The 27,199-nt window shown below is 41.5% G+C and overlaps 2 protein-coding genes across 4 annotated transcripts; both read right to left on the bottom strand.

Annotated features, from left to right (window-relative positions):
• Positions 1-388: 388 nt before the first annotated feature.
• On the bottom strand, positions 389-9,553 carry rfwd3 (ring finger and WD repeat domain 3). 2 transcript variants are annotated; one of them, XM_058408994.1, is made up of 14 exons: positions 9,341-9,553; positions 9,055-9,102; positions 7,657-7,838; positions 6,072-6,328; positions 5,258-5,316; positions 4,956-5,165; positions 4,683-4,774; positions 4,489-4,603; positions 4,013-4,235; positions 3,782-3,932; positions 3,218-3,394; positions 2,592-2,806; positions 1,285-1,499; positions 389-1,186 (listed from the first exon to the last, which is right to left on the bottom strand). In XM_058408994.1, the coding sequence occupies exons 2-14, from the start codon at positions 9,067-9,069 to the stop codon at positions 1,013-1,015; spliced, it is 2,085 nt and encodes a 694-aa protein (XP_058264977.1). In that variant the 5' UTR covers positions 9,070-9,102; positions 9,341-9,553; the 3' UTR covers positions 389-1,012. The 2 variants fall into 2 exon arrangements, with proteins under 2 accessions (XP_058264977.1, XP_058264978.1); XM_058408995.1 differs by lacking the exon at positions 9,055-9,102 and having other exon boundaries at positions 390-1,186; positions 9,341-9,552.
• A 1,852-nt stretch (positions 9,554-11,405) lies between these two features.
• On the bottom strand, positions 11,406-26,994 carry ticrr (TopBP1-interacting, checkpoint, and replication regulator). Of its 2 annotated transcripts, none has more exons than XM_058408486.1 (22): positions 25,682-26,994; positions 24,504-24,759; positions 24,179-24,411; positions 23,837-24,047; positions 23,437-23,578; positions 23,144-23,268; positions 21,284-21,475; positions 19,374-19,519; positions 19,180-19,277; positions 18,975-19,062; positions 18,745-18,827; positions 18,415-18,642; positions 18,243-18,330; positions 18,081-18,156; positions 17,859-17,990; positions 17,136-17,226; positions 16,966-17,024; positions 16,737-16,871; positions 16,447-16,595; positions 14,153-16,142; positions 12,337-12,465; positions 11,406-12,074 (listed from the first exon to the last, which is right to left on the bottom strand). In XM_058408486.1, the coding sequence occupies exons 1-22, from the start codon at positions 26,360-26,362 to the stop codon at positions 11,944-11,946; spliced, it is 5,463 nt and encodes a 1,820-aa protein (XP_058264469.1). In that variant the 5' UTR covers positions 26,363-26,994; the 3' UTR covers positions 11,406-11,943. The 2 variants fall into 2 exon arrangements, with proteins under 2 accessions (XP_058264469.1, XP_058264470.1); XM_058408487.1 differs by having other exon boundaries at positions 24,504-24,756.
• Positions 26,995-27,199: the final 205 nt, after the last annotated feature.

Below are 27,199 nucleotides of genomic sequence, written 5' to 3'. Positions count from 1 at the left end.
GTTTCACTTTTAACATGGAGTGAAATTCTCATAACAGATACACAATACAAACGCGCATACAGTGCTTCGGAGAGACATATTAAACGAATCAAATCTCCCAGGAATTGATTCACATAAACTGTAAGGAAGAGTCGAAACATTAAACTGAATCGTGATTCCCATAATTAGTTTGTTAGTTGCGTCGTGAGTGTGAGCACAAAGAGGCCACGTAGACCCCCCCCCCCATCACACCAAGATCGACGCTCACCTTCTCTACAGAGACTGTAGAAGTCAAATCTCAAACACAATTTATTAATAATATTGTAAACAAACAAGCAAGGCAATGCAAAACAAACACATTATTAAAACCTGTTCTCACCTCCTACTACACAGGGTGTTTGTAGTGGGTTAATAGTAAGAGGTGTGTGTGGTTATGTGTCTAGTTTATCTGTCTGGAAAACAGACACGATACTCATTGTTTTTATTTCTTTCAGGAATGAAATGCTGCAAACAGTGATGGGGGAAAAAAATATCACCACTATAAAATGTTGTATTTACATTTATTAAGAAATACAGTCACAGGTCAATAAAAACATTTACATATATACACTTTCCATCACAACACAGGGGAAAAATGCAAAGGCATGTCACTGTTGCATTCTTAAACAATGATGTCTCCATGAAACTGGAACAGTGGGACAAGAATATACAGAACAGGGGACAATGAAAAAGAATTTAAAAGTTACTAAACGTATATCTTAAGTGCAACAAGACATACAAATATATACTGATGATTTGAAACCATTTATGAAACCTTAATGTAAAAAGTACAGTGGATAATTTATGGAAATGTATTTCACAATACCCATGGTATGCAAATTGAAACAGTCACATGCCCTGACATTAAAGTCCCATCATCACATTAAAATAACAAAAGTATGCTTCGAAAAATAGCCCTGATTTTCAAAGAAACATCACGTCAAGAGTAAAACGGACCACATTTTCAGAGTCCGAAACACAACCGAAGGGGCTACTATAAGAAACTCACTCTTTCTGAGCCACTCTGTTCCCACTTATAGATCTTAATCATCTTCTCAGTAAGAGAAGCCAGGTAGTGTTCTTGGTTTGTTTCAAAAGGGCAGATATCCATGACTGGCATGTCTGCAGGAAGTTTCTGAAGCAATGCTCCACTACTAGCATCCCACACCTGATGTTCAAAAAACACAACATACAAGCATAAGGTGTACATCAAAATTCTATACCCCATATCAAAACGTAGAAGTGAGCACACGTATTTTCACCCACCATGGTAGAATTAGAGCCCTCATCTCCTGCGCACACCAGAGTGGAGTCGTTAGCAGGACTCTTAAACACTGCGTTCTTTGTGAGCAACTTGGAAGATGAGCCAGCAGTGAAGGTCTGGACAGGAGAACAGGAACAGACAGGATCCTGGGCAGAGTCTTGATGCGGGCTTCGGTTAAGCTCCATCAGAACACAACGCAGAGATGGGTTGGTACGACCTGGAAGTAAACAACAGTTCAGCTGCTCTTTGTAGTTTCCCAACTTTCAGGAATAAACACTATTGCACCCCAAGTCTTATTCCTCCTATATTTTTTTAAATAGCTGTTACTTCTATTTACTGTGTACACTGCTATCTGCTTGTGTGTTCAGCAGAACAGGGAGAATACAAAATGCACAAGAAAGTGTTCTTTCCAAGATCAAGCCTGATAAAACCTTTGTCTCAAGGTTGTTTCTTGCCATTGCACACTCTGGCATGGTCATTAGGAATTTAAAAATAAATATGCTTTGTGACTATGGTTATTATTATTATTGAAGTGCTATGCAAATAAAACTGAACTGAGTTAAATTAAATTGAATGAAACACAGTTTTGGTTTCACAGACCACTTTTATAAGCACAAACAACACAAACCACATTTAGATGATCTTCATACACCGATCAGCCTTAACATTATGACCACCTGCCTAATATTGTGTTGGTTCCCTTTTCCTGACAAAACAGCCCTGACCCACGAGGCATGGACTCCACTAGATCCCTGAAGATGTGCTGTGGTATCTGGCACCAATATGTTAGCAGCAGATCCTTTAATTCCTGTAAGTTGGACTTAAAGGACTTACAGAATACTTTTGATAGATACTGACCACTGCAGACCGGGAACACCCCACAAGAGCTGCAGTTTTGGAGATGCTCTGATCCAGTGGTCTAGCCTTCACAATTTGGCCCTTCGTCAAACTCGCTCAAATCCTTACGCTTGTCCATTTCTCCTGCTTCTAACGCATCAACTTTGAGGACAAAATGTTGACTTGCTGCCTAATATATCCCACCCACTAACAGGTGCCATGATGAGGAGCAGTGTTATTCACTTCATCCATCAGTGCTCATAATGTTATGCCTGATTATTAATATACTCACCATAAAATACACAGTATAAAAATGACCTTGTGTCAGAGTGAAATGGAAATTTTACACATGCAAGCAATTGTACGAAGTAGTAGTAGTAGTAGTAGAACTCATTGAAATAAATAAAAGCAATAATTATTTGTAAATAAGCCTATGGTCACTTTGTAGCAGTTTATAGGTTTAAAGGCTTACCTGGCCTGTAGGTGACCAGGCAATGTCTGCTCTCAGGTTCCACCTGAATGTCTGTACAGCCTCCAGACTCTAAAGGCAGAATGTGCTGTCGATACGTGGTTCCATCCACCTGCTCCCAGAAACATCCTCCCTCAAGGGAGCCAGCGATAAGGCCACCACAGGGAAACAAGCTGGAGGCAGCCCGGGGGAGGTAGGACAGGGATACGACTGGACAACTGCACACAGAGCAAAGAAGTATGAATAATCTCATTATTCAAGTCATCAAATGCAAGAATTCTAGTGTATGGCACTAACGTATCTCCTGTATGTTGTATGGACACAAAACTGACCCTATAATGAACTATATATATATATATATATATATATATATATATATATATATATATATATATATATATATATATATATATATATATATATATATATATATATATATTACACACACACATATATATATATATACACATATATATATATACACATATATATATACACATATATATATAATGAGTCCCAGAGATGACTAAGCACACCCCAAGTGTAAGTTACAATGATCTGTAAATGTCCAGTTGCCAACAATGCAACAAACGCTTCATAGCAACATTACAAGGGTTCTGTGATGTTACCTGGAACGAAAAGGTGCAAGCTCCTGCACGTGAGTGCTGGTGTCCCGTGTGTCGTACACTCGCACTGAGCCGTTACTCAGACCGGCATAAATGTAGTTGTTGTTGTCATGGCACCAACAGCAGCTCCACACAGGTTTCCCAGCGTTGTAGGCCTGTACCACAGTGTTTGTAAACAAGCTGTGGAGAAATACATCTCTGCTTTAAATAGCTATATCGGAGTAATAATTAATTACATAGCATTTACACAGAATGTGATGGAAAAGAACGCTTCACATCATTGCACTGTACTTGGTTCACTGCCTATAGAGGGGACACGGTACTGTATCAGGCATCTGGCTCCATTTTATTTACTCAAACACCTCATGCACTTTTGCTATTTTTTTAAATACATTTGTTCGTGTCCCTAGTTCTAGGGTCATGTTGCTGCAGTCATTCAATTACCTGTAAACCAGACTGCACTAAAATGGCTATATCATTAATGACTGGTCTGTGAGACAGGACATGTGAGCAGCTTGAATCTGGAGCCTCACATGGCCTATGGGAATGAGGAAATGAGCCTCATACCTGGTGAGCTTGATAGTATTATCAAAGGCAGCCGAAAGCAGAAGGCCATCTTGCTGTCTGTTGAAGGCAAGGCCTCTGATTTGTTTAGTGTGGATGGGAACATAATGACTGGCTTTGAGATTCACAGTGCTGATTTTTTTCACCCCAAAGCCTGAGACACAGCAGGAGAGACAGAGTGAGGGAAAGGTCAATTTCAAGACAATATGAAAACACATTCTTACATTTACTCACCAGGGACCAGAGAGGCATGAGGGGAGGGCTGAGAAGCCAACAGGCAACTGAGGGGCGCGCAGTAAGATAGCACACGACACCCACCGGCCAGAGAAACAAGGACAGCCTTAGAGAAAACATAACTTCCCCTGCCTGAGGATTCAAGTCTCTGAGACAGAGACAGAGCAGACGTCTGAGACTGAGTCGAGCTGGAGGGAGTCTGTGCCATTAACATCCTGAGCTCCTGCGCAGGAGGAGAGAGAGAGAGAGAGAGAGAAAAAGACACTTAGAAACACAGTAGAACACCTAAATAGACCTGAAGACATTCATCCAAACGGCTAAATACAGCACATAAAATGGCACATACTGTCCATTACAGTGTTATTTTGGAATATTCAAGGAACTCAAACGGATAAAAATGGAAATGCAAAATACTCTCCATGTGATGAGGTGCAGACAGAGAGATGTGAACAAACGAGTATGAGCAGATCTCGTACCTGAACCTCTTTGCGGAGTTTCCCACACTCGTCTGTTACAACCTGTAACTGAAGACGACACTGAGCAGATTCCAGCTCTGCCTTCCTCCGCAAACTTTGCTCCTGCTCCAAAGATCTAAACATGCACACACTTCAATAACTTGATTAAAAGGGAAAAAAACGCTAATATAGTTTGTAATTCCAAAGGACTATACCTCTTTAAACTCTCCTGTTCTGTGTTGTCCACTGCCCTCAGTTTATGAGCATACAACAGCACTATATCAGCACGCTTGGCCTTCTTATTGCACTGGAGAAAAACAAAGAAAATATTTATGTACAGCTATAATTGAGCTTTTCAAAACAATAACTATACTATAAATGCTGGAAGATCACTTGCTAAACTGAATTAAAGTATAGCTAACGATAAACTTGATCCTTGATCCCTTACTTGATCCTCTATGCTCTTCTTTAATGTGAGTGACACTGACCTGAGGGCATTTAGCTCCTTGGCCCTTCAACCAGCGGTCAATACATGTGAAGCCAAACAAGTGGCCACATCGCAGCGTGGCCAGACGATGTTCACCAGATGTGGTCCAAGGTTCGAAACATATAGAGCAGGTCTCTCCCTCTCCATCATTCTCGGCCTCAGCGGTTGAGAGAGAAGCGCTTTTAGTGGCCTCTGCAGGTGCCGAATCAGCCTAAGTTGGAAAAGACAATGAGAGCTCAACACCGAGAACCTTTCAAAATGTTTTTTTTTTTGCACACTTCTTTTTTTTTTTAAAAAACGTACCCTCTCTTCAGACTGAACTAGAGGTTCGGGACCGTCAGCCTCAGCAGAAACGGTAGGCTCTGGGTTAAAGACAAACATTTTCTGTTTTAAATTTATGGACTGAACAAAAGTCAAAGTAAGACAATAACACAACTTTTAAAAAAAATAATGCAAGCCAAAGTTTATCAGCACAACTAAGGCTCCTACACTGTTCAACAATAACATTATGACCACCTGCCTAATATTGTGTTGGTCCCCCTTTTGCTGCCAAAACAGCCCTGACCCATTGAGGCATGGACTTCACAAGATCCCTGAAGGTGTGCTGTGGTATCTGGTACCAACATGTTAGCAGCAGATCCTATAAGTCCTGCGATTTGCGAGGTGGGGCCCACAAGCCTTAAAGCAGGGGTGTCCAATCTTATCCAGAAAGGGCCGGTGTGGGTGCAGGTTTTCATTCCAACCAAGCAGGAGCTACACCTGATTCCAACTGGCTAATCAACTGATCTTGGCTTTCAGTAGACTCAGATGTGGCTTCTGCTCAGTTGGAATGAAAACCTGCACCCACACCGGCCCTTTGCGGATAAGATTGGACACCCCTGCCTTAAAGGATACTTGCAGGACTTAAAGGATACTTTTGATAGATACTGACCACTGCAGACCAGTAACACCCCACAAGAGCTGTTTGTTTATCTACCATTTATAAATCCTAGGGCCACCATGGTGACTCCTGAATTCTTTATTGAGACCTCCTGAAATTTGAGAATAAAATACTCTAAAACATCAAAAATTCCTGCATGACAATGGGAAAACATCAGAGGAGCAAATGATGGTCTACCTGTTGCACTGGACTGTTGAAGAGGAGGGGTGACCAGAGAAGTAGGCTGGCTGGTGTTCAGTATAGCTGTAACATCGGCAGCAGGTACTGGACCCGGGGTTTCTGTATTCTGTCCTTCCTCCTCAGAGTCGCTCACCTCGTCTGTGCTGCCCGATAGAGGATCTAGGTCACTTCCTGTTGACACCCGAAGCAGAAAGTCTAAAGGGCCTCTGTTCAAACGCATAGTCTGTGTGGAGTACTGGAACCGCAGACCTGCTCTATAAATAGAGATTTACGGCATTAAAAACACAACACAGTTAAAGCAGCATTTTTTTTTTTAAAGATGGTTCATTAAAAATATCTCAATTAAGAGTTTTTTTTGTAAAACAGATATTAGATCTGTGAATCTGACAATGCATGCAGGTGGTGCACAGAGATGTACATTAAATGAGCAGAGTTACATGCTTAAAAAACAAAAGCCACAGAAAAACCTCTCACACTTCTCTGTAAAGAGGACAGATAGGGGATAGTAGTGGACCTGAATGAACAGTTTAGTTACACTGTAGGTGCTTCAGGGTCATTTCTGGCAATTTTGTGCTCAAATTTGTATCACACTGCTTTTATGTAACCACATTCCTGAATCATCCAACAAGGTTTCTGTGGCTCCTTCCAGACAATCATATCACTGTTTCACATGCTTGAAAATGCACTTTTTCTTGCAAAACAATTTTAAACCTGATTACATTTTATGTTTAGTGGTCAAGGATTTGCAAGATTCTGTGAACTGTTGTTCTGAACTCATTCCAAACCCACTGATACTCTGTTCCAATATGACTGCGCACCAGTACATGAAGCAAGGTCCATAAAGACATGGATGAGAGAGGAACTTCACAGAGTCCTGACCTCTGCCTGACAGAAAATCTTTGGGATGAATTAGAGGGGAGAATGCGAGCCAGGCCTTCTCATCCTACATCAGTGCCTGAACTCACAAAGGCCCATAAACACACTCCTAAACCTTGTGGAAAGCGTTCCCAGAGGAGTTGAAGCTGTTATAGATGCAAAGGGCTGGACAACTCCATATTACATTCATGTGAATGTAAAGGCAGACTTCCCAGTTTTGGCCTGAATCACAGTCTCCGCTGTACTTCATCCCAAAGGTGTTCTATTGGGTTGAGGTCAGGACTCTGTGCAGGCTGGTCAAGTTCCTCCACACCAAACTCGCTCATCCATGTCTTTAAGGACCTTGCTTTGTGCACTGGTGTGCAGTCATGTTGGAACAGGAAGGGGTCATCCCCAAACTGTTCCCACAAAGTTGGGAGCATGAAATTGTCCAAAATGTCTTGGTATACTGAAGCATTAAGAGTTCCTTACACTGGAACTAAGAGGCTGAGCCCAACCCCTGAATTCAATGATTTGAAGGGGTGTCTCAAAACCTTTGGCAATATATTGTATTAGTCATTGTGGGTTTAACACACATTACTGCTTAAACTGCTTGTAATTTGGATGAGCTGCACTAATCCATGAACAGCATTCTCCAAATCTCAGCATGACTGTGTTTTACATGATTCTTTGCAGAAACAAAGACTCGCTTTTGTCATGTTCACACCTTGCCCTCCTTCTTCTGACAATCTGAGTTGCTGCAAGCCGTGGCCTGGTAATAGGAACTGTGCTTCCTCCTTCAGGTCTACTAACAGGTTCTTCATCCTCTTCCACTTCTGTGCTGCTCTCAGAGTCAGGAATGATGACAGGACCTGCTCCAAACTGCATGTCTACCTCCATGTCTTCCATCTAGATAAAAAAAAAAAAAATCAACACAGAAATATGCAGACAGTCAGGAATTGGGCTTGTTGTGCCATATACACTATATTGTCAAAATGTTTTGGGACACCCCTGCAAATCATTGAATTCAGGGGTTGGGCTCGGCCCCTTACTTCCAGTGAAAGGAACTCTTAATGCTTCAGCATACCAAGACATTTTGGACAAGTTCATGCTACCAATTTTGTGGGAACAGTTTGGGGATGACCCCTTCCTGTTCCAACATGACTGCACACCAGTGCACAAAGCAAGGTCCATAAAGACATGGATGAATGAGTTTGATGTGGAGGAACTTGACTGGCCTCAACCCGATAGAACACCTTTGGGATGAATTAGAGCGGAGACTGCGAGCCAAGCCAGAACTGGGACGTCCGTCTTTACATGAATGTAATATTGAGTTGTCCCGCCCTTTGCAGCTATAAGAGCTTCAACTCTTCTGGGAAGGCTTTCCACAAGGTTTAGGAGTGTGTTTATGGGATTTTTTGACCATTCCTCTAGAAGTGCATTTGTGATCAGGCACTGACGTCGGACAAGAAGGTCTGGCTTGCAGTCTCCACTCAAGTTCATCCCAAAGGTGTTCTATCAGGTTGAGGTCAGGACTCTGAAGTTCCTCCACACCAAACTCTCTCATCCATGTCTTTATGGACCTTGCTTTGTGCACTGGTGTGCAGTCATGTTGGAACAGGAAGGGGTCATCCCAAAACTGTTCCCACAAAGCATGAAATTTTCCAAAATGTCTTGGTATGAAGCTGAAGCATTAAGAGGTTCTGTCACTGGAACTAAGAGGCCGAGCCCAACCCCTGAATTCAATGATTTGGAGGGGAGTCCCAAAACTTTTGCCAATATAGTGTATTTATTATGTACTCATTTAAATAATATATTCAAAATGGTAGGATGCTAACTTAGCCAGCCTAACAAACATGCTAACACGAATAGCATTCAACTGAAGATGTTCACGCTTCAGCTAGTTTTCAGGAAATGTATGAATGTCAAAATTAACTGAAAGAAAATGCAGTGAAGCGTGCCAGGCTGTCCAGCCAGCGTCAGACAAAATGGAGGAACCATTTTGACATAACGTTAGCTAGCGGTTTAGCCTTAACTAGCACGGCACTAAAGTAACCTAGGCGAATAAATTCGAGCAGAAAATAACGGTAGACCAATTATTAGGTTGTTTTAGCCTTTTTCTTACCAATAGTGTAAACATCGTTTAATAGCAAGATGAGAGGTAAACAAACAGCTGGAGAAAAACAAACAAACAAACAAACAAACATCAGCTTGCTAGCTACGTATTTAAGAACTGCTATTTAAATAATAACATAAGAAGCTATGTTATTCTAGTAGTTTTAACCAGAGTTCTACATTGTTTTCTGATATGATTGTTTATTAATAACAAATAACACATTTATTGGCTATAAAAAACACAAGTCCGGCTTACTAGCCGAGCTGATGTTAGCAAATATATTACAAAACATTACCTTTTAGCCTTAACCCTTGTTCCAGATTAATCAACCATTATCCATGAGCTGATCGACATGGACTTTATTCTAACTATGACTAACGGGCAACTGACCGGTTCTCACAATAAATAATGATAAAACTAGGTCGATTTTACTCCACTAACTAGATAACGTTACTAACATCCAAAGCCCGCGCCAAGCTGTAGGCCCGCCCTTCTCTCCACACGTGCAACGGGGCGGAGGTTAAAGGTGCAATAGTTTATTAATTTATATATTTGTTTTTATTCCTTACGTGTACAAATCATCCGAAACATTTACACAACATTCTACACAATGATTAAGCCATTAGCCTTAGCTAAAGTGTATTACGGTTGCTGAGAAAATAGGTTTGGAAAGCTTGTTTTGCGGTCCGGAATGCTGGTCTGTGTTTGGATGAGAGTCCTGTCAGTCATTTTATGAGCACTCTGTGGGCGGGGCGTCATGAACAGGTCGCGTGGGAATCTTTCAAATAATTCAACCCATATATAACCTTACATACACTGTGTTGCCAAAAGTTTTGGGACACCCCTCCAAATCATTGAATTCAGGAGATGTTTTTCAGGGGTTGGGCTCGGCCCCTTAGTTTCAGTGAAAGGAACTCTTAATGCTTCAGCTTCACACCAAGACATTTTGGACAATTTCATGCTCCCAGCTTTGTGGGAACAGTTTGGAGATGATCCCTTCCTGAAGAGAGCACAAAGCAAGGTCCATAAAGACATGGATGAGCGAGTTTGGTGTGGAGGAACTTGACTAGCCTGCACACCTTGAGTTCTGCCTTTACCTGCACATGAATGTAATATGGAGTTGTCCCGCCCTTTGCAGCAATAACAGCTTCAACTCTTCTGGGAAGGCTTTCCACAAGGTTTAGGAGTGTGTTTATGGGAATTTTTGACCATTCCACTAGAAGTGCGTTTGTGAGGTCAGGCACTGATGTTGGACGAGAAGGCCTGGCTCACAGTCTCTGCTCTAATTGATCCCAAAGGTGTTGAGGTCAGGACTCAAGGTGTGCAGGTCAGTCGAGTTCCTCCACACCAAACTCGCTCATCCATTTCTTTAAGGACCTTGCTTTGTGCACTGGTGCATTCAATGATTTGGAGGGGTGTCCCAAAACTTTTGGTAATATAGTGTAATTTTGAAAAGGAAAAAGACTAATCTTAGTTATTGCATCTTATCGTACCCCAAAATGCAATACATTGTCATATTAGATCAATTAATATCAAGAGTATATTTAAGTCCAAAATGAAAGCATTTTATTGAATCAATTTTATAAAAAATATACACATTTATTTAGACGGTCCTAATGTGCCATTATGTGATCTTTTCATTATATTTATATTTTTGTTTTCACACATTTTGTGTGAAAGCACAATGTCAAAACGATCTATAGCTGTATTACAAATCCCTAGCACAGATATTCAGCAACAAATTGTTACTGTGACCAGAGAGCTAAAAGTACACCAATGGTCAGCTTGTCAGTGAAGTAGCTTTAGAAGCAGTAAGTTTCTTTTCTACCTGCTTCTCACACCTAGTAAAGAAAGTCTACCAGCTTGACCAGTTCAGTATGTGTTTTGAGAGCTGGTGGCTCATCAGACCAAGCTGGTTCTTTTAATATTAGAAATGCCACCTTCCTTTCACCAGCTTATCACAGTGTATGCCATCATGGTGCAAATCCTCACTGTAGAAATGACCATCAGAGGCAAGAACATCAATGGCATCTTGAGAACATTTGTGAGAACATGAATCTTAAATGGGAACCAGAACATAAAACTGGGATTCAGAAACTTGATTGTGGTGTCCTCCTGGCTCTACATTCAGAATCAGGTGACCTGTCCAGAGTTTCTTTGAACAATGTTCAGTTTTTGCTAGAATGTAGTTCATCAGGTGCAGTTCAATTTAGAGCCAAAAGAGGGCAACATTATAAAAGGTTCTGTAAATCACTCAGCACTTGATGGCAGAGATGATGGCATTTTGATTTAGAAAATAAAAAAAACCCCTAATTTCTATAATTGTTCTAAAGTAAACCAAAAAGTCTTAAGAACATAATCTTTATTAAAATAATTTGCATCACATTTACATTTATTTCACATTTTAGGACAGGACAATGAGTACCAGGAGTTGGACAATGATAGTTGAACATTTTTGGCAACAATTTTTTCTACTTAGACAGAGGCAGACAAAATGAAGTATAGAAATAATATTTTTCTGCTGTGTGCAGTATGACTATAGCACCTCTAGCATGGCACAAGGAATGAACGTCACATTCGTCAGCATTTACCAACAGTTCATATTTTTTCGCTTTTAAAGCTACATTGCATGAAGCTGTGATCAAAAGTATGAGTAGGAGAAGAGCATTTCATTGCAGAAAATATTCAACAGTCTACTAACTGAAGTCAGCATAAAATCGGACCAGACATAAAGACACAAAAAATCTGTCCAGTTTGAGATTTTTCACATAATTAAAAATATATACAATAGTGCATAAAATCCTAACATCCACATAAAGAATAAAAACAATCAAAGTTCAAACAGAAATACATAAATAAAAGACATCACATCACAAAATGTTGCGGTTCAATAAAACATTACGAATCCAGCAGTCTCTTCCGGCTGTATGTCCTGCCACAAGCCTGCCGTCTCCGGGGTTGGCTAACAGGCGAGACGTTAAATGTGTGCGTCCCCTTACTGCCAAACTGCTCAGAGTTTCCACTTGATCCTGTGGGAAGATCACAGAACTGTAAAGCCCCAGGTCAAAGGATATAACCATAATGTAAGATAAAATGTTTTGGATGACACTAGACTTAATTGTTATAATAAACATCTGGCAAAGTTTATATTAAAAAGTGTGGAAGCATCCCGCTGTGGCACCTGAGAATGAAATATTTAGTATTTGTCCCTGTTTAATCTTAATATTTAGACAGAGTCCGCTTAAGTACATATCCTCTTTATATCATGTGTCGCTGGCAGAATCGTCTCACCATCACGTTGTATGGTTTCCTTGGTAACAGAGCCCTTTTTCCCTTTGTATAAAAGGGGTGACTGTGTGAGAGCAAAGATCCCACTGGCAGAAACTGGTTTCTTCACTTTAGAGTGTGGAGGGGTAACCACTGTGGAAACAAACACATATTCCATAAAGATCAACAGGAAGTGCAGAACTGAGAAATAAATGGAAGGTTTTGCCACTTACACTACATTGCCAAAAGTTTTGGGACACCCCTCCAAATCATTGAATTCAGGGTTTGGGCTCGGCCCCTTAGTTCCAGTAAAAGGAACTCTTAATGCTTCAGCATACCAAGACATTTTTGGACAATTTCATGCTCCCAACTTTGTGGGAACAGTTTGGGGATGACCCCTTCCTGTTCCAACATGACTGCACACCGGTGACCACAGCAAGGTCCATAGACATAGAAGAGCGAGTTTGGTGTGGAGGAACTTGACTGGCCTGCACAGAGTCCTGACCTCAACCTCATAGAACACCTTTAGGATGAATTAGAGCGGAGACTGTGAGCCAGGCCAAAACTGGGACGTCTGTCTTTACATGTACATGAATGTAATACGGAGTTGTAACTCCTCTGGGAAGGCTTTCCACAAGGTTTAGGAGTGTGTTTATGGAAATTTTTGACCATTCCTCTAGAAGTGTATTTGTGAGGTCAAGCACTGATGTTGGATGAGAAGGCCTGGCTCGCAGTCTCCGCTCTAATTCATCCCAAAGGTGTTCGATCAGGTTGAGGTCAGGACTCACACACCAAACTCGCTCATCCATGTCTTTATGGACCTTGCTTTGTGCACTGGTGTGCAGTCATGCTGGAACAGGAAGGGGTCATCCCCAAACTGTCCCCACAAAGTTGGGAGCATGAAATTGTCCAAAATGTCTTGGTATGCTGAAGCATTAAGATTTCCTTTTACTGGAACTAAGGGGCTGAGCCCAACCCCTGAATTCAATGATTTGGAGGGGGTGTCCCAAAACTTTTGGCAATATAGTTTATGTCAATATAGGTGATCAAATAAATCAAAGAAATTGTATTAAAATTTTGTTTACTTTTTTTTACAACACAGCCAACATGCAGTCATGTTCGGATAATTTTACATCATAATCATCTCACCTTGCCACAGTTTACAGACAGATACTACATTAGGAGGGTTAGTCTGGTGGTGACATTCCTTCCTCTTGTTCAAGAGGTACGTTTTTTGTTTGTGCATTTGTTTAAAGCATAAGTGTGATGGATTGAGCAAAAACTTTACTACCTTTAGATTACCATTCAGTTACTAAAAACTAAGAACACCATGCCTGTGACATTTCCTAATTTGGTACAGAAATGTAAAATACATAGCTAGCTATGATTTAGAAACTACAGAAAAGTCCACAAGTATTAGGACATTCCCATGTGTATTATCTACCTCTCTCTCCATGTTGAAATGGAAAAAAAAAGCATATTGCAGACTGTTAGCTTTATTCTGAGGCTATTCACAACCAAATCGACTGTAGGTGTTTCATCTGAAATTAATGAGGTAACAGCATACAGCCAGGAAAGAGCTAAGCCACCAATTGTCTGATTAATTTGGTCCCTAAAATTAGACCTAAATGTATGCACTTTGAGCTCATATTTATGAATTAATTTTAACCCTAACCCTGTGACAGACTGTTAAAATTACAATAGGATCATCAATGTCCAGATACTCGTGGACCTAAACGTATACAAGTTTGTGTATTATGTATTAAATATCATGTTTATTATATAATTGATCTCTAATAGCACACTATGAGATGGTACAAGTACCTGGGACAAGTCTTACCTGAGCTAAGTGACCCGCCTCCGCTTATCCATGAAAACTCATCACATTTCATGCTGTCCGTTTTGTCACAGTTCTGCACCACAGATTCTGTCCAGTCCGTCTCCTCTGAAGAGCAGAGCTTGGATGGAATACCTAACGTGTACTTAAAAGCAGGAGCATCCCTAAACTCTTTAGGCTCCTCTGCCCCTGGTAGTCTAAACACACCATCAAGCTCGGGGTCTTCCAAGATCTCGGCCCCTTCCTTGGTCTCCTTGGTCCCTGACAAACCTATCCTGGCCCTTTTCTTACGAGGCCAAGTTCTGAAGCTCTCCGGGGTCGACCTTCCTCGGCTCTGAGGAGATGGGGTCCAAGGCACGTGTTCCCCATGGCCCAGTGGAGAAGGGCTATTAGTATGCAGCCTTGTAGGAGTGATTGACTGGCATATATATTTCTGGACACCTCCTTTTCCAGGTGTACAATGAGGTGGTGATATACAACTAGGTTCTCGATGTTTGGAACAATGTGTAAGTGGGCTATCAACTCTTGATGGCTTGTTATTCAGAAGTGAAACCAGCCCTTTGGCTGCATTATCAGATGATTCACCTGAATTGAAAGAGTCAGTACGCTTGAACTTAAGCTTTGGTAAACCTGATGCCTGCATTTCCAATTCTACCTGATATGTAAGAGGGTTGGGTTCGACAGGCTGCTTCTTTCTATGCACAGGTGTTCCTGAGGCTTGTGGACTGGAGAACACTGGAAGCCCAGGAGAATAACCAAGTCGTGCTGCTGCCTTTCTTTGTTGTCGATCTGGAGTCTGACGGAAGCCATATCGACTACATCCTTGCGTACTTTTGGCTGGAAGTGCTGGTGTGCCTGTGAATTCAAAAACCTCTGAGACTTTTGATGACTTTCGTGAAAAGGAAATGTTCATTTTAATGCCGCCAGTTAATTCCGTCTTCACTACAGAAGCTTCTGTGATATCAATGCTCTCTTCTGTAGAAGTAGCACTGAACTGTGAGGAGTCAAATTGTTGGGTGTCTGAGGATGACGCCTCCTCCATCACCTGAATGCTTTCATTCTGTCCACCAATAAATTTTGTCTCACAGTGTAGTGCCTGATCATGCTTGGTATCATTTGACAAAGCCACTAGATGATTTATGCCAACAGGTGTATGACTGCCAGGTGACGGTGATCTAAGAGTTGGATCCGGTGATCTCTCTTTATTAAGTGAAGATATATCAGTCCCTCTGTCAAGAGGCAGAGTAGGGGAACGTTTAAGAGGTGTTCTTCCAGAACGAGTACACATTGTGTGTGTTGGTCCAGGGCTTTTACTGGGTGTTTTTATTCCTGGTGTCGGTGATGAAGGATGATCATACGAAAGAATATTTGGACTCTTTGGGTCACCTTTCTCTGACATACTTAACGTCCTTCTAATTTTCCCTGACCTCTGGCTCAGCTGGGGTTCTTCAATGGCAACATTTCGAGTAATTCCAGACACTCTTTGTGCTGTTTTAGGGGAAACCTTGCTTTTTTGTTGACTTGATTTCTCAGGAGTTTTGAAAATTTCACCCTGATCTCGGCTTGGTGTGATCAATCTTGGGGAATATCTAATGGAGGAAACTGGAGAATCTGGGACTTTAAATGATTGTTCTGGCAATCCTTTCCATGGAGATGGAGACCAAGTCACACTTTTCCTTGGGGTCCTCATGTTGGGGCTCCTAACAAAAGGGCCAGAAGGGGAACCACATTCCATAAAGCTTTTCACAGGGGTTTTAAGAATGCCCTTTAGCGGGCTTTTCTTTGGCGTTTCCAGCACTAAACGTTTCGAAGCAGGAGATCTAAATGGACTTCCTCTGAGGACCATACTGTTCTCTCCAACAGCACAGACTGGGCTCTTAGGGAAGAAACAATTTTGAGCTTTGGAAGAACAACTCGGTGTCCTGGAAGTTTTGCCATCAAATGGAGAACCAAGCTGTTTGTACGGAGATTTTACTGGGGTTTTATTACAATTCTGGAAGAAGAAAAGGAAAACAACATTACAGAGCCATTCCCTTTTAGGAGATTTTAGCACTTCACAGTAATAACGGCAATTTATCCAGTAGATGCTCATCAGTAAATATTAGCTATTCAACACAGAATATGCATTGTGTTGTACATAGCTGTGGCTCTTAAGCCTGTAAACCACCACAGGTTCTGCGCTCTTATTATTTATCACAGATTTCATTTACAAGTAGATTGCATAAATTAAATCAAATCGATTCGAAAGGTCTGAGAACCACTGAAATGCACACCACTGATGCTGGCGGATTTATTACCTCAAAGACGGAATCTGTAGACCCAAGTCGACCGACTTCAGCGTCTTTAAAGATGGATCTGGATGTGGAAGGTCGAGCGGGGGACTCGGCGGCACCAAAAAGAAGTCTCATTGGTGACTTAACAGCCTTAATATTAATACCACCTACAACTGCGGGCACAAGGAGTCAAATAATATATAACCTCAGAAGGTCTTAGGGGTTACAGATCAATAGTTATCTTCTATGCATGTTATGGTACCAGGAAGAATGGAAAAACGATGCATATTCCAAAACACAAGGTTCTTACTCACCTTTACTTTCAGAGACTGGGAGCTGAGAGGAAGACAAGGCTCTATCCAAATTTCTAGAACGGGGTTGTGAGCTTGAATAGAAGACACTGGAATGCCTCCTTGCCAATTTTTTTATTCTAGGACTCCTCCTCAAATCTACCAAAAAAGATGCCAAGGCATAAATAAAACAAAGATCTTAACTAAATGTTTCTTTTTTTAATACAGGCCATACTAAATAAATGGAACTGACCTGTCACAGGTTTAACTGGAGACTCCTCAACAATGACCATATCAGAGTCACCAGGATTCCTAACAAAGAAGACCATGAATGGTTTCACCATAATTTTTTTAAATAAAATTCAAGCATTATGAGATCAGTGGCATAAGAAAAAGCATTACTGGATAATTTGTGAAACTTACCTGCTATTCCGTTGTCTATGTAATAGACGATTTGATACCTGCTTATGCAGGGGGGTCTCTGAGACTTTTTTCGTTAGTAAAGTGTGTTGTCCTGCAATCAGAAAAAATATTTTTAAACAACAAAAATAATAACACACACTCTGATTGTATTACATCTGTACTGTATTACATCATACACTGATCAGGCATAACATTATGACCACCTGCCTAATATCGTGTCGGTCCCCCTTTTGCAGCCCTGACCCGTCATGCACTGTGTATTCTGACACCTTTCTATCAGAACTTCTTCAGCAATCTGAGCAACAGTAGCTCGTCTGTTGGACCGGATCACACGGGCCAGCCCTTGCGCCCCACGTGCATCAATGACCCTGTCTCCGGTTCACCACTGTTCCTTCCTTGGACCACGTTTGACAGATACTAACCACTGCAGACCGGGAACACCCCACAAGAGCTGCAGTTTTGGAGATGCTCTGATCCAGTGGTCTAGCCATCACAATTTGGCTCTTCGTCAAACTCGCTCAAATCCTTACACTTGTCCATTTTTCCTGCTTCTAACACATCAACTTTGAGGACAAAATGTTCACTTGCTGCCTAATATATCCCACCCACTAACAGGTGCCATGATGAGGAGATCAGTCTTATTCACTTCGCCAGTCAGTGGTCATAGTATTATGCCTGACCGGTGTATTATGTCCTTTGACATAAATAGCAAACTTTCATTACCATCTTCCACCTGTGACCGTTTCCGTTTCTTCATGATATCTACTGCTGATACGGACTGGCTCCGAGGCATTTTCCCTTTCTTTGAGGACATTGTCTCCTGGTTAAAGAGGTTTCTCCTCACTTTTGTCACCTCTGCAAAGTATTGTTGACAGCTTATAGACAACCACAAACCAAAACATTATACTTAAAGCATGGAGTATTTAGCAAAAAAAATTTACATGCCTTGAACTGTTTGTTTTTGAGTTGGTTGACCTCCTACATTAAGTTTTTCTGGAGGAATACATTCCTTTGTTTTTGCCTGTCACAACAGAGAAAAAATCATCTTCATGATTATCCAAATCAAAAATATATTAAAACTAAATTAAACAACGAAACTATACTAACTTGTCTTGTGGATTTCCTGGGCATCTCTATTTGCCGAAGGTTCTGCGGGGCCTCCGTCATGCTCTTATGACGTGTAAGCATGCTGGTTCTTAAAGTAAATGAACAGTGTGCATTATATATCATTCAATGAACTGTGCATTATATAGAAATATCCATTCTATTTGTTACCCACCTTCTCTTTTTAGCAGAACGATTGCGTAACTCTTCGAGTCGATCTCCAACACTGGAGACCAGACTCTGTGTGGCAGACAGTGGTGCAGGGCTTACAGAAACACTTTCCTTTGCCATCGAGTCATCACTAAAAAAATCAGCAGGCAGGACTGCAACAAGCACCTCAGGCAGCTGGGTACCAAGACTGTGGTAGATGTCTGCCAGTACCTTAGGTATGCTAGTCAGGTATCTATAACATACCAGATGTGGACATATCATCTCTAGTTACTCAGGATCAGCTTTAATTACAACTTTTACATATGTACAAGTAGTATTCAATCAGTGTACGTACAATGGCAAAACCTCCTCCTGCATGAACTTTGACAGGTAGACAGGATCTTTGGTCAGAGATATCACTCGTAGCATTCCGGCCACCTATGACGAATACCAGCAGAAAGCTCATTGCAGCGAGATGCTTTGTTTTTTTTTTAATTCTTAACATATTTATTTTTTAATTCATTAGTAATCATCACAATTAGAATAAATAGCGCCTGATTACTGCTTTCTGCAAAACCTTCTTACCTCCTCCACCATCTGCTCCACATCATCTTGATCCTCTGAAGTCAACGGTTTGCACAGCTCAAGTCTGAGGACTACTTGGAGCTGACAACTTACAGGAAAGAGAATCAAGGTTTATGCATTATTCCACAGGTGAGCAGTATTGATAATGTTTCTGCTATTAATAAGAACAACTTAATTAAGATGTTAACAAATGAGCAATACATACTCTCTGATTTTACTCTCAGAATCAGCAGAACTTCCATAGATATGACGAATGGACTGCGCACTTTTTAAAAGGTTCTTCTTGAATATGTTTAATGAAGGCTGCCAATGGAGAAACAATAAAATGCTCAATAACAAAGTTTTCAGTGATTCTGACCATTGTTAGAGACAAATCTAATTATGGTAGGTCTTGCTCACCCCTTTATCAACGTTGTTTTTAATGAAGGTTTCCACCACTGAGAGCAGATCCTGCACTTGAGTGATGAGCAAAATGCTCTTATCCTCCACAGCCTGTTGATATCTCAGGTTCAAATGGGAAAGAAGTTCCTCTTCATTTTTAAAATCTACAAAAAAAAAAAAAAAATTACAACATATACAAATCATTACTTTGCTACCAACTGTAAACGTATACACTGATCAGGCATAACATTATGACCTGACGTGAATAAGACTGATGATCTCCTCATCATGGCACCTGTTAGTGGGTGGGATATATTAGGCAGCAAGTGAACATTTTGTCCTCAAAGTTGATGTGTTAGAAGCAGGAAAAATGATGAAGGGCCAAACTGTGATGGCTAGACCACTGGATCAGAGCATATCCAAAACTGCAGCTCTTGTCTTGCTCTCAGGTCAGTATCTATCAAAAGTGGTCCAAGGAAGGAACAGTGGTGAACCGGTGACAGGGTCATGGGAAGCCAAGGCTCACTGATGCACGTGGGGAGCGAAGGACTGCCCGTGTGATCCGATCCAACAGACGAGCTACTAGGGATGCCACGACACTCGATATAATATTGAGCCGTTACGACTGCTACAGTTCAATACGCGTATGTGAACCGCGGTTTTTCCTTAAAACAATAATAACCATGAGTTTTATTACTCTCTGAACTGCCTGTTTGCCTGCCTGTACTGTATGTCTACGCACTGAGACAGACGCACCTCCCCGCGAGTAAATATCCAATCAGTGAGCGCTAAAGTTAGGGGAGGTAACCATGCTTGCGATGCTGGTGTCAGATTTCACTCTAACCCTGGAGAGCTGTGAAGCGAGACAGGAATACGAGGAAGCAGCGCCGTCTTTCAAATCTGTGGTGTGGAAACATTTTGGATTTGTTGTGGACTATGATGCCGATGAAACAAAAATGCTAAACAAAAAAAAATGACTGTGTTTAAGCACTGTTACACACGAGTTACCCACTGACATGGAAATACTTCCAACATGACCGTACATCTACAGCTCCATCACCCAGAGATATCACTGTGTGGAAGAAGGATGGCAGAGCAGGTAACACAGGCATCCAAAAAGTCCCTAACTGATTCCTTCCAGCATTCATACACAACTGGTTCCAAGAGACACAAAAAATAATTATAATATAATAATTGCTAAAGATTTGCAGCCGTTTTTGTGATCGGTGGGGTTTGTGGGGTTTCGGCAACTTATGAAAGTGCTCGAACCGTGTTACACACTACCGACACATCCTTTTTTCCCGACCTCTACGAAAAAAACGCGCAAAAAAAAAAAAAAAATCGAAAACGAATTAGCTAAAGCACAAGGCCTTGCTCTAATAGCAGATAGTTGGACCTTGCGGGTAACAGAGAGTTATCTCACTGTGACTGGTCATTACATAGCAGATTGGGAAAAAAGAGCGCCGTCCAAACCCGTCCCCTGTAATAAAGTCATACAAGCACTAATTTTCACATCTCACTATTTTCAGTACACTATGAATGTGTACAAGTTGATTTTTGCATTTAAGTCAAATAAAGAGAATTGCAACTAAAACCATTTTTTTTCCTTCTTATCATACTTACTGTTTCCGTCACCTAAACAAAGAATAATGGAAAAAAAACCTTTAATTTGCCAAGCCATCCGATCCGAACCAAACTGTGGGTTAACTGTATTGCTGCATCCCTACGAGCTACTGTTGCTCGAATTGCTGAAGAAGTTAATGCTGGTTCTGATAGAAAGGTGTCAGAATACACAGTGCATGACGAGTCAGGGCTGTCTTGGCAGCAAAAGGGGACCAACACCAATATGAGGCAGGTGGTTATAATGTTATGCCTGATCAGAGCATAATTCATCATTTAATAACAAGTTTAAAATTTTTATTACTCACACATGGGACCAGGTTTGGTCCTTTCACTGGAGCATCTCTTGCCTCGCTTCTCTGTTCCTTTGGTGGTACTGGAAGAATCTGTTTCTGTTTGATTCTTTTGTGCTTTTACATTGAAGCGAGCAACGTTCAGCATCTGCAAGGAGCGACTCATGGTCTTCATCTTCTGGCGAACTGGTGTACGCTGAGTCCCTCCTATAGAACAGAGGTATTTAGCAGACTGTTCATATTTAAACATGCAAACTGACCATAACAAATATTAGGTTATATACAGTGAGGGAAAAAATTATTTGATCCCCTGCTGATTTTGTACATTTGCCCACTGACAAAGAAATGATCGGTCTGTAATTTTAATGGTAGGTTTACAGTGAGAGACAGAATAACAAAAAAAAAAAATCCAGAAAAACACATTTCAAAAAAGTTATACATTGATTTACATTTTATTGAGTGAAATAAGTATTTGACCCCTTTGCTAAACATGACTTAATACTTGGTGGCAAACCCTTGTTGGCAATCACAGACGTCAGACATTTCTTGTAGCTGGCCACCAGGTTTGCACACATCTCACATCTCAAGGAATTTGGGCCCACTCCTCTTTGCAGATCCTCTCCAAGTCATTAAGGTTTTGCGGCTGACCCTTCAGCTCCCTCCACAGATTTTCTATGGGATTAAGGTCTGGAGACTGGCTAGGCCACTACAGGACCTTAATGTGCTTCTTTTTGAACCACTCCTTTGTTGCCTTGGCTGTGTGTTTTGGGTCATTGTCAGGCTGGAATATCCATCCACGACCCATTTTCAATGCCCTGGCTGAGGGAAGGAGGTTCTCACTCAAGATTTAACGGTACATGCCCCCGTCCATCGTCCCTTTGATGCGGTGCAGTTGTCCTGTCACCTGGGGATGGTGTACTTGGGGTCATAGGCAGCATTCCTCCTCCTCCAAACACGGCGAGTTGAGTTGATGCCAAAGAGCTGGATTTTGGTCTCATTTGACCACAACACTTTCACTCAGTTCTCCTCTGAATCATTCAGATGTTCACTGGCAAACTTCAGATGAGCCTGTACATGTGCTTTCTTGAGCAGGTGGACCTTGCGGGCGCTACTGGATTTCAGTCTTTCACGGTGTAGTGTGTTACCAATTGTTTTCTTGGTGACTATGGTCCCAGCTGCCTTGAGATCACTGACAAAATCCCCCAGTGTAATTCTGGGCTGATTCCTCGCCATTCTCATGATCATTGAAACTCCATGAGGTGAGATCTTGCATGGAGCCCCAGACCGAGGAAGATTGACAGTCCTTTTGTGTTTCTTCCATTTGGGAATAATCGTACCAACTGTTGTCACCTTCTCACCAAGCTGCTTGGCGATGGTCTTGTAGCTCATTCCAGCCTTGTGTAGGTCTACAATCTTGTCCCTGACATCCATGGACAGCTCTTTGATCTTGGCCATGATGGAGAGTTTGGAATCTGATTGATTGCTTCCTTCTGTGGACAGGGTGTCTTTCATACAGGTAACGAGCTGAGATTAAGAGCACTCCCCGAGAGTGCTCCTACTGTAATCTCAGCTCCTTACCTGTATAAAAGACACCTGGGAGCCAGAAATCTTTCTGATTGATAGGGGATCAAATACTTATTTCACTCAATAAAATGCAAATCAATGTAGAACTTTTCTGAATTGCGTTTTTCTGGATTTTTTTGTTGTTATTCTGCCTCTCACTGTTCAAATAAACCTACCATTAAAAATACAGACGGATAATTTCTTTGTCAGTGGGCAAACGTACAAAATCAGCAGGGGATCAAATAATTTTTCCCTCACTGTACTTGCCATGTTAATTAATAATAGACTGTCAAGTATTAGGGATGTACTAACGTTTTTTGCCTTTTGAGACACTGCTGGATCCATCTTTACTGTTCTGATAGAGCTCTGCTAGGCTGTTTGTCAGCTCTTGCACATGAGTGTCATCTTCTTGCTCCTCTGGTGCAGCATGCAGAAGCCTACAGGTGATGAAGCAGCAAGTGGCATATGCTTAAATAAAATCATTTCATTGTAGGAATCACATTGTAGAACTCCTAATCAACTTATGCTAAATGTACAGGGGGATAATAGGAGTACTAGTAAAACTAATAATAATAATAATAACAAGAACGAATAAGAAATAATACCTCATGGACTCCATCAAATGGCAACTAATCCCAGATTGGTCAGATAGAGGAAACCAGCCCTCTGTAAGCTCTGTTGTTAGATTAGTCGACTGCTGAAGCTCCTGAGTTGCCCATTCAGGAATCTGATGTGGACTCTGTTGTTCTGGGGAATGCATGTGGTATTTCAAAATGCTAATTTTTTTTTAGAAGCACAAGTCTTAGATCATTTTGGTTCACACCATCTGACTAAATAAGCGGTGTATGCACTAGGGATTGATTCAAACCATGTGAAAGCAGCACTGTTATTTAACATTGCTGCCACTCTGACCAAAGCATGGCAGCTTGTTAATTATGCATGATAACTCGATCTGGTCTGTGTTTTGCTAGTAGCAGCTTATTAAAACACTCGTAGCGTACATACCTGAGGTATCATCATCTTTCATGAGGTCTTTGAGAACACTACAGACAATGTCAGGTAGATCTGAGGTGTCAGGAAGGTCTGTGGTTTCTGAGGGAACAAGGCACGTACTCAGAGGTTCCTCACTGTGGAGAACTGTCAGAAGAGCCATATCGGCAGACAACACTGACAGTACTGCAGAGTGAACCTGACCTCCTTCACTGACCTCTGCTAACTGTACAAAAACATAAAACAAAAGCACTGAATGTGTTGTATACTATTAAGTCCTGCAATAAAACAGTGCTATGGCTTGTTTTATTAATTTTTTGCTTTTAAATTAGCTTGGATATGGAGAAATGATATTACCATGTCAGAAGCTAGAATGAAAAGCTCCTTGAAAAGACTATGAACGGCGGCTTGATTTTGCTCTGATTTTTGTGGGCAAAACAGGACCCAGCACTCTGAAGCTGACTGCTTGAGACAGCAGTTGTCCAGGCCTTGCAGCACACTTCTGAGAGTCACCTCTACAGGAGCACGTAGTCGCCTCTGTCTGCATGCCACAGGCTCCAATGAAACACTGCAGGTCTGTTTGTCCTCCTCTGGTACCACAAGGGAACAAGTGTGTCAAAGTTAAAGTACATGAGATTAATAATGGTGTCAGACCAGACTGTTCTGGGGCAATATTTATTACCTGTACCCCAGAAAAGCGTTCCTATGAGAGTTGGAAATGCTCGCTTGTAGGTCTTTTCAGAGGACAAAACGTATCCTGTACTTGAGCCAGCTGGAAAGGCAAGCACTCCCTTGTTGTCCCTAGTGCATGGATTAGGATCTTTATGTTTCAGATTCAAACCAGGCATAAGCACAGTAATCACTTTTCCAGCTACAGGCTGTAGCGCCTCCATGACAGTCTTCAAGCCGGTGTAGTCATCAGCCTCATGATTAACCTGCTGACAAAGTGCTTTCTATTACACAAAGTGGATGTTTGACATACACTATATTGGCAAAAGTTTTGGGACACCCCTCCATTAAATTCAGGTGTTGTTTTTCAAAGATTGGGCTTAGCCACTTGGTTCCAGTGAAATGAACTCTTAATGCTTCAGCATACCAAGACGCTTTGGACTATTTCATGCTCCCAACTTTGTAGGAACAGTTTGGGGATGACCCCTTCCTGTTCCAACATGACTGTGTACCAGTGCACAAAGCGAGGTCCATAAAGACATGGATGAGAGAGTTTGGTGTGGAGAAACTTCACGTCTTAACACATCAGCCTGATAGAACACCTTTGGGATGAATTAGAGCAGAGACTGCAAGGCAGGCTCTCTTGTCATCACAACATCAGTGCCTGACCTCACAAATGCGCTTCTAGTGGAATGGTCCAAAAAATCCCATAAACACACTCCTAAACCTTGTGGAAAGCCTTCCCAGAAGAGTTGAAGCTGTTATAGTTGCAAAGGGCGGGACAACTCCATATTACATTCATGTGCATGTAAAGACAGACATCCCAGTTTTGGCCTGGCTCGCAGTCTCCGCTCTAATTCATCCCAAAGGTGTTCTATCTGGTTGAGGTCAGGACTCTGTGCAGGCCAGTCAAGTTCCCCCACACCAAACTCGCTCATCCATGTCTTTATGGACCTTGATTTGTACACTGGTGCACAGTCATATTGGAACAAGAAGGGGTCATCTCCAAACTGTTCCCACAAAGTTGGGAGCATGGCATGTCCAAAATGTCTTGGTATGCTGAAGCACTGGAACGAAGAGGCCGAGCCCAACCCCTGAAAAACAACACCTGAACTCGATGATTTGGAGGGGTGTCCCAAAAGTGTATGGATGCAGTTTAAATAGCAGTGTTATTAAAACGTTTAAACAAACCTCTCGAGAACAGCAGTCGGCCCAGTGCAGGACAACCTTCCGATAAATTAGCATGTCTATTAGACCCTTTGGTAGAATAAGCTCAGGTAAATCCCTCTGAACTCCAGTATGACTGTTGGGCAGCTGCAAAAACTCTACAGTGTCACTTCTGGAAAATGGACACTCAGAGACCACAAACACAACATTCTTTCCTTGACATGAAATGTCATCATCTGCCAAGGGAATATTTGTTGTGTTCCTGGTCGACCTCCTGGGACGCAGTGAGAGTTTAGTGGGTGAAGTTATGTCTGGTCTGTCCCACTGGAAGTCCAAAAGGATCTCCTTTAGTGTGTTCTGCACACAGATCGCTGGACTCTGTCTCAGTCTGGGCTGCTCCTCAGAGGATACTTGATAAGCACCAACTTTGTGGACAAATTCTCCTTCAAAATCGCTGAAGGCTTTCTCATGGAGTTCTTTGAAATCTGTGCCTCTTGCTAGAAGACTTGCACTTTTTACAGTTCTTGAATGGAAAAACTTGTAACCCCATCGAACGTTCTCGAAACCATACTTACTACCGAGGGAAAGCAGTACATTTAAAATCCACTGCTTTAAGGAACTCAGATACAAGTCTCTTGAGGGCCTGGGTTCTTCAGGCCGATAATCCACATCGATAGCAAAAACAACATTATGAGCAGCCATCATTCGTTGCTAAGAAATGCATTAAAATCGTCAGTATTTGGTTAGTTCGACGCATCCGGACCTAGTCTGACTCGATAATACACATATAGTGGAGACTACATGACAGTTTTTTCTCCCAATAACTATTTAGTTTACGTAGCTGGCTAGGTGACTTGCCCCATTAACATCTAACGTTATTTTAGGGTTAGCACAGCAGCTAACCAAAATTCAAACAAAACCAACTACGTCTAAAGTATCTAAATGTCTACATTTACAACGAACCGTCAAGAAACTTTTAACGAGCCCCCCTACCTAAAATATACGGACTATGAATCAAATGTTACATTAAAAAGCTCTACTTATAAGCTCCACTAGTTCAAATCGCCATTTTCCTTTCCTTCATTCTCCGAGCTCAAACACTTGGCGCTTCAGAGGTGGCTCGAGCTGTCATTGGCTGAAGCGGCTGTCCTCGCGCGTCACCCGTTTCACCGCCTAGGATAGGATCGGTGTAACGTCAATCAGAACCATGTCTTTTTCCAGCATAAAAAAGTCGTAGTCTGATTTTAAGACTTTGATACGTTTCACGCAGGGAAAACGCATCGAGAACTTAGAAATTGACAAGCCACGCGCATTCACGGACAAACACGACTGTCACCACAACACGAATTGCACTGCGCATGCGCGGAAATGGGTATTCGTAATACTGTTTATTACAATACTACTAATAATCTAATATCGTGAAACCCAGGTTCTGTGCATTTCACAATGATATCTTAATTTAATTTGATTTCAATATTGATTTATTATGTATTATTTTTTATTGTTTATTTGATTTCATTCTCCCTCTGTTTTTTATTTGTT

The sequence above is a fragment of the Hemibagrus wyckioides genome, linkage group LG14 (assembly GCF_019097595.1).
Source record: "Hemibagrus wyckioides isolate EC202008001 linkage group LG14, SWU_Hwy_1.0, whole genome shotgun sequence".
Lineage (NCBI taxonomy): Eukaryota > Metazoa > Chordata > Actinopteri > Siluriformes > Bagridae > Hemibagrus > Hemibagrus wyckioides.
The sequence above is the reverse complement of the archived record's forward strand: the minus strand, read 5'-3'. Positions and strand labels throughout refer to the sequence as shown.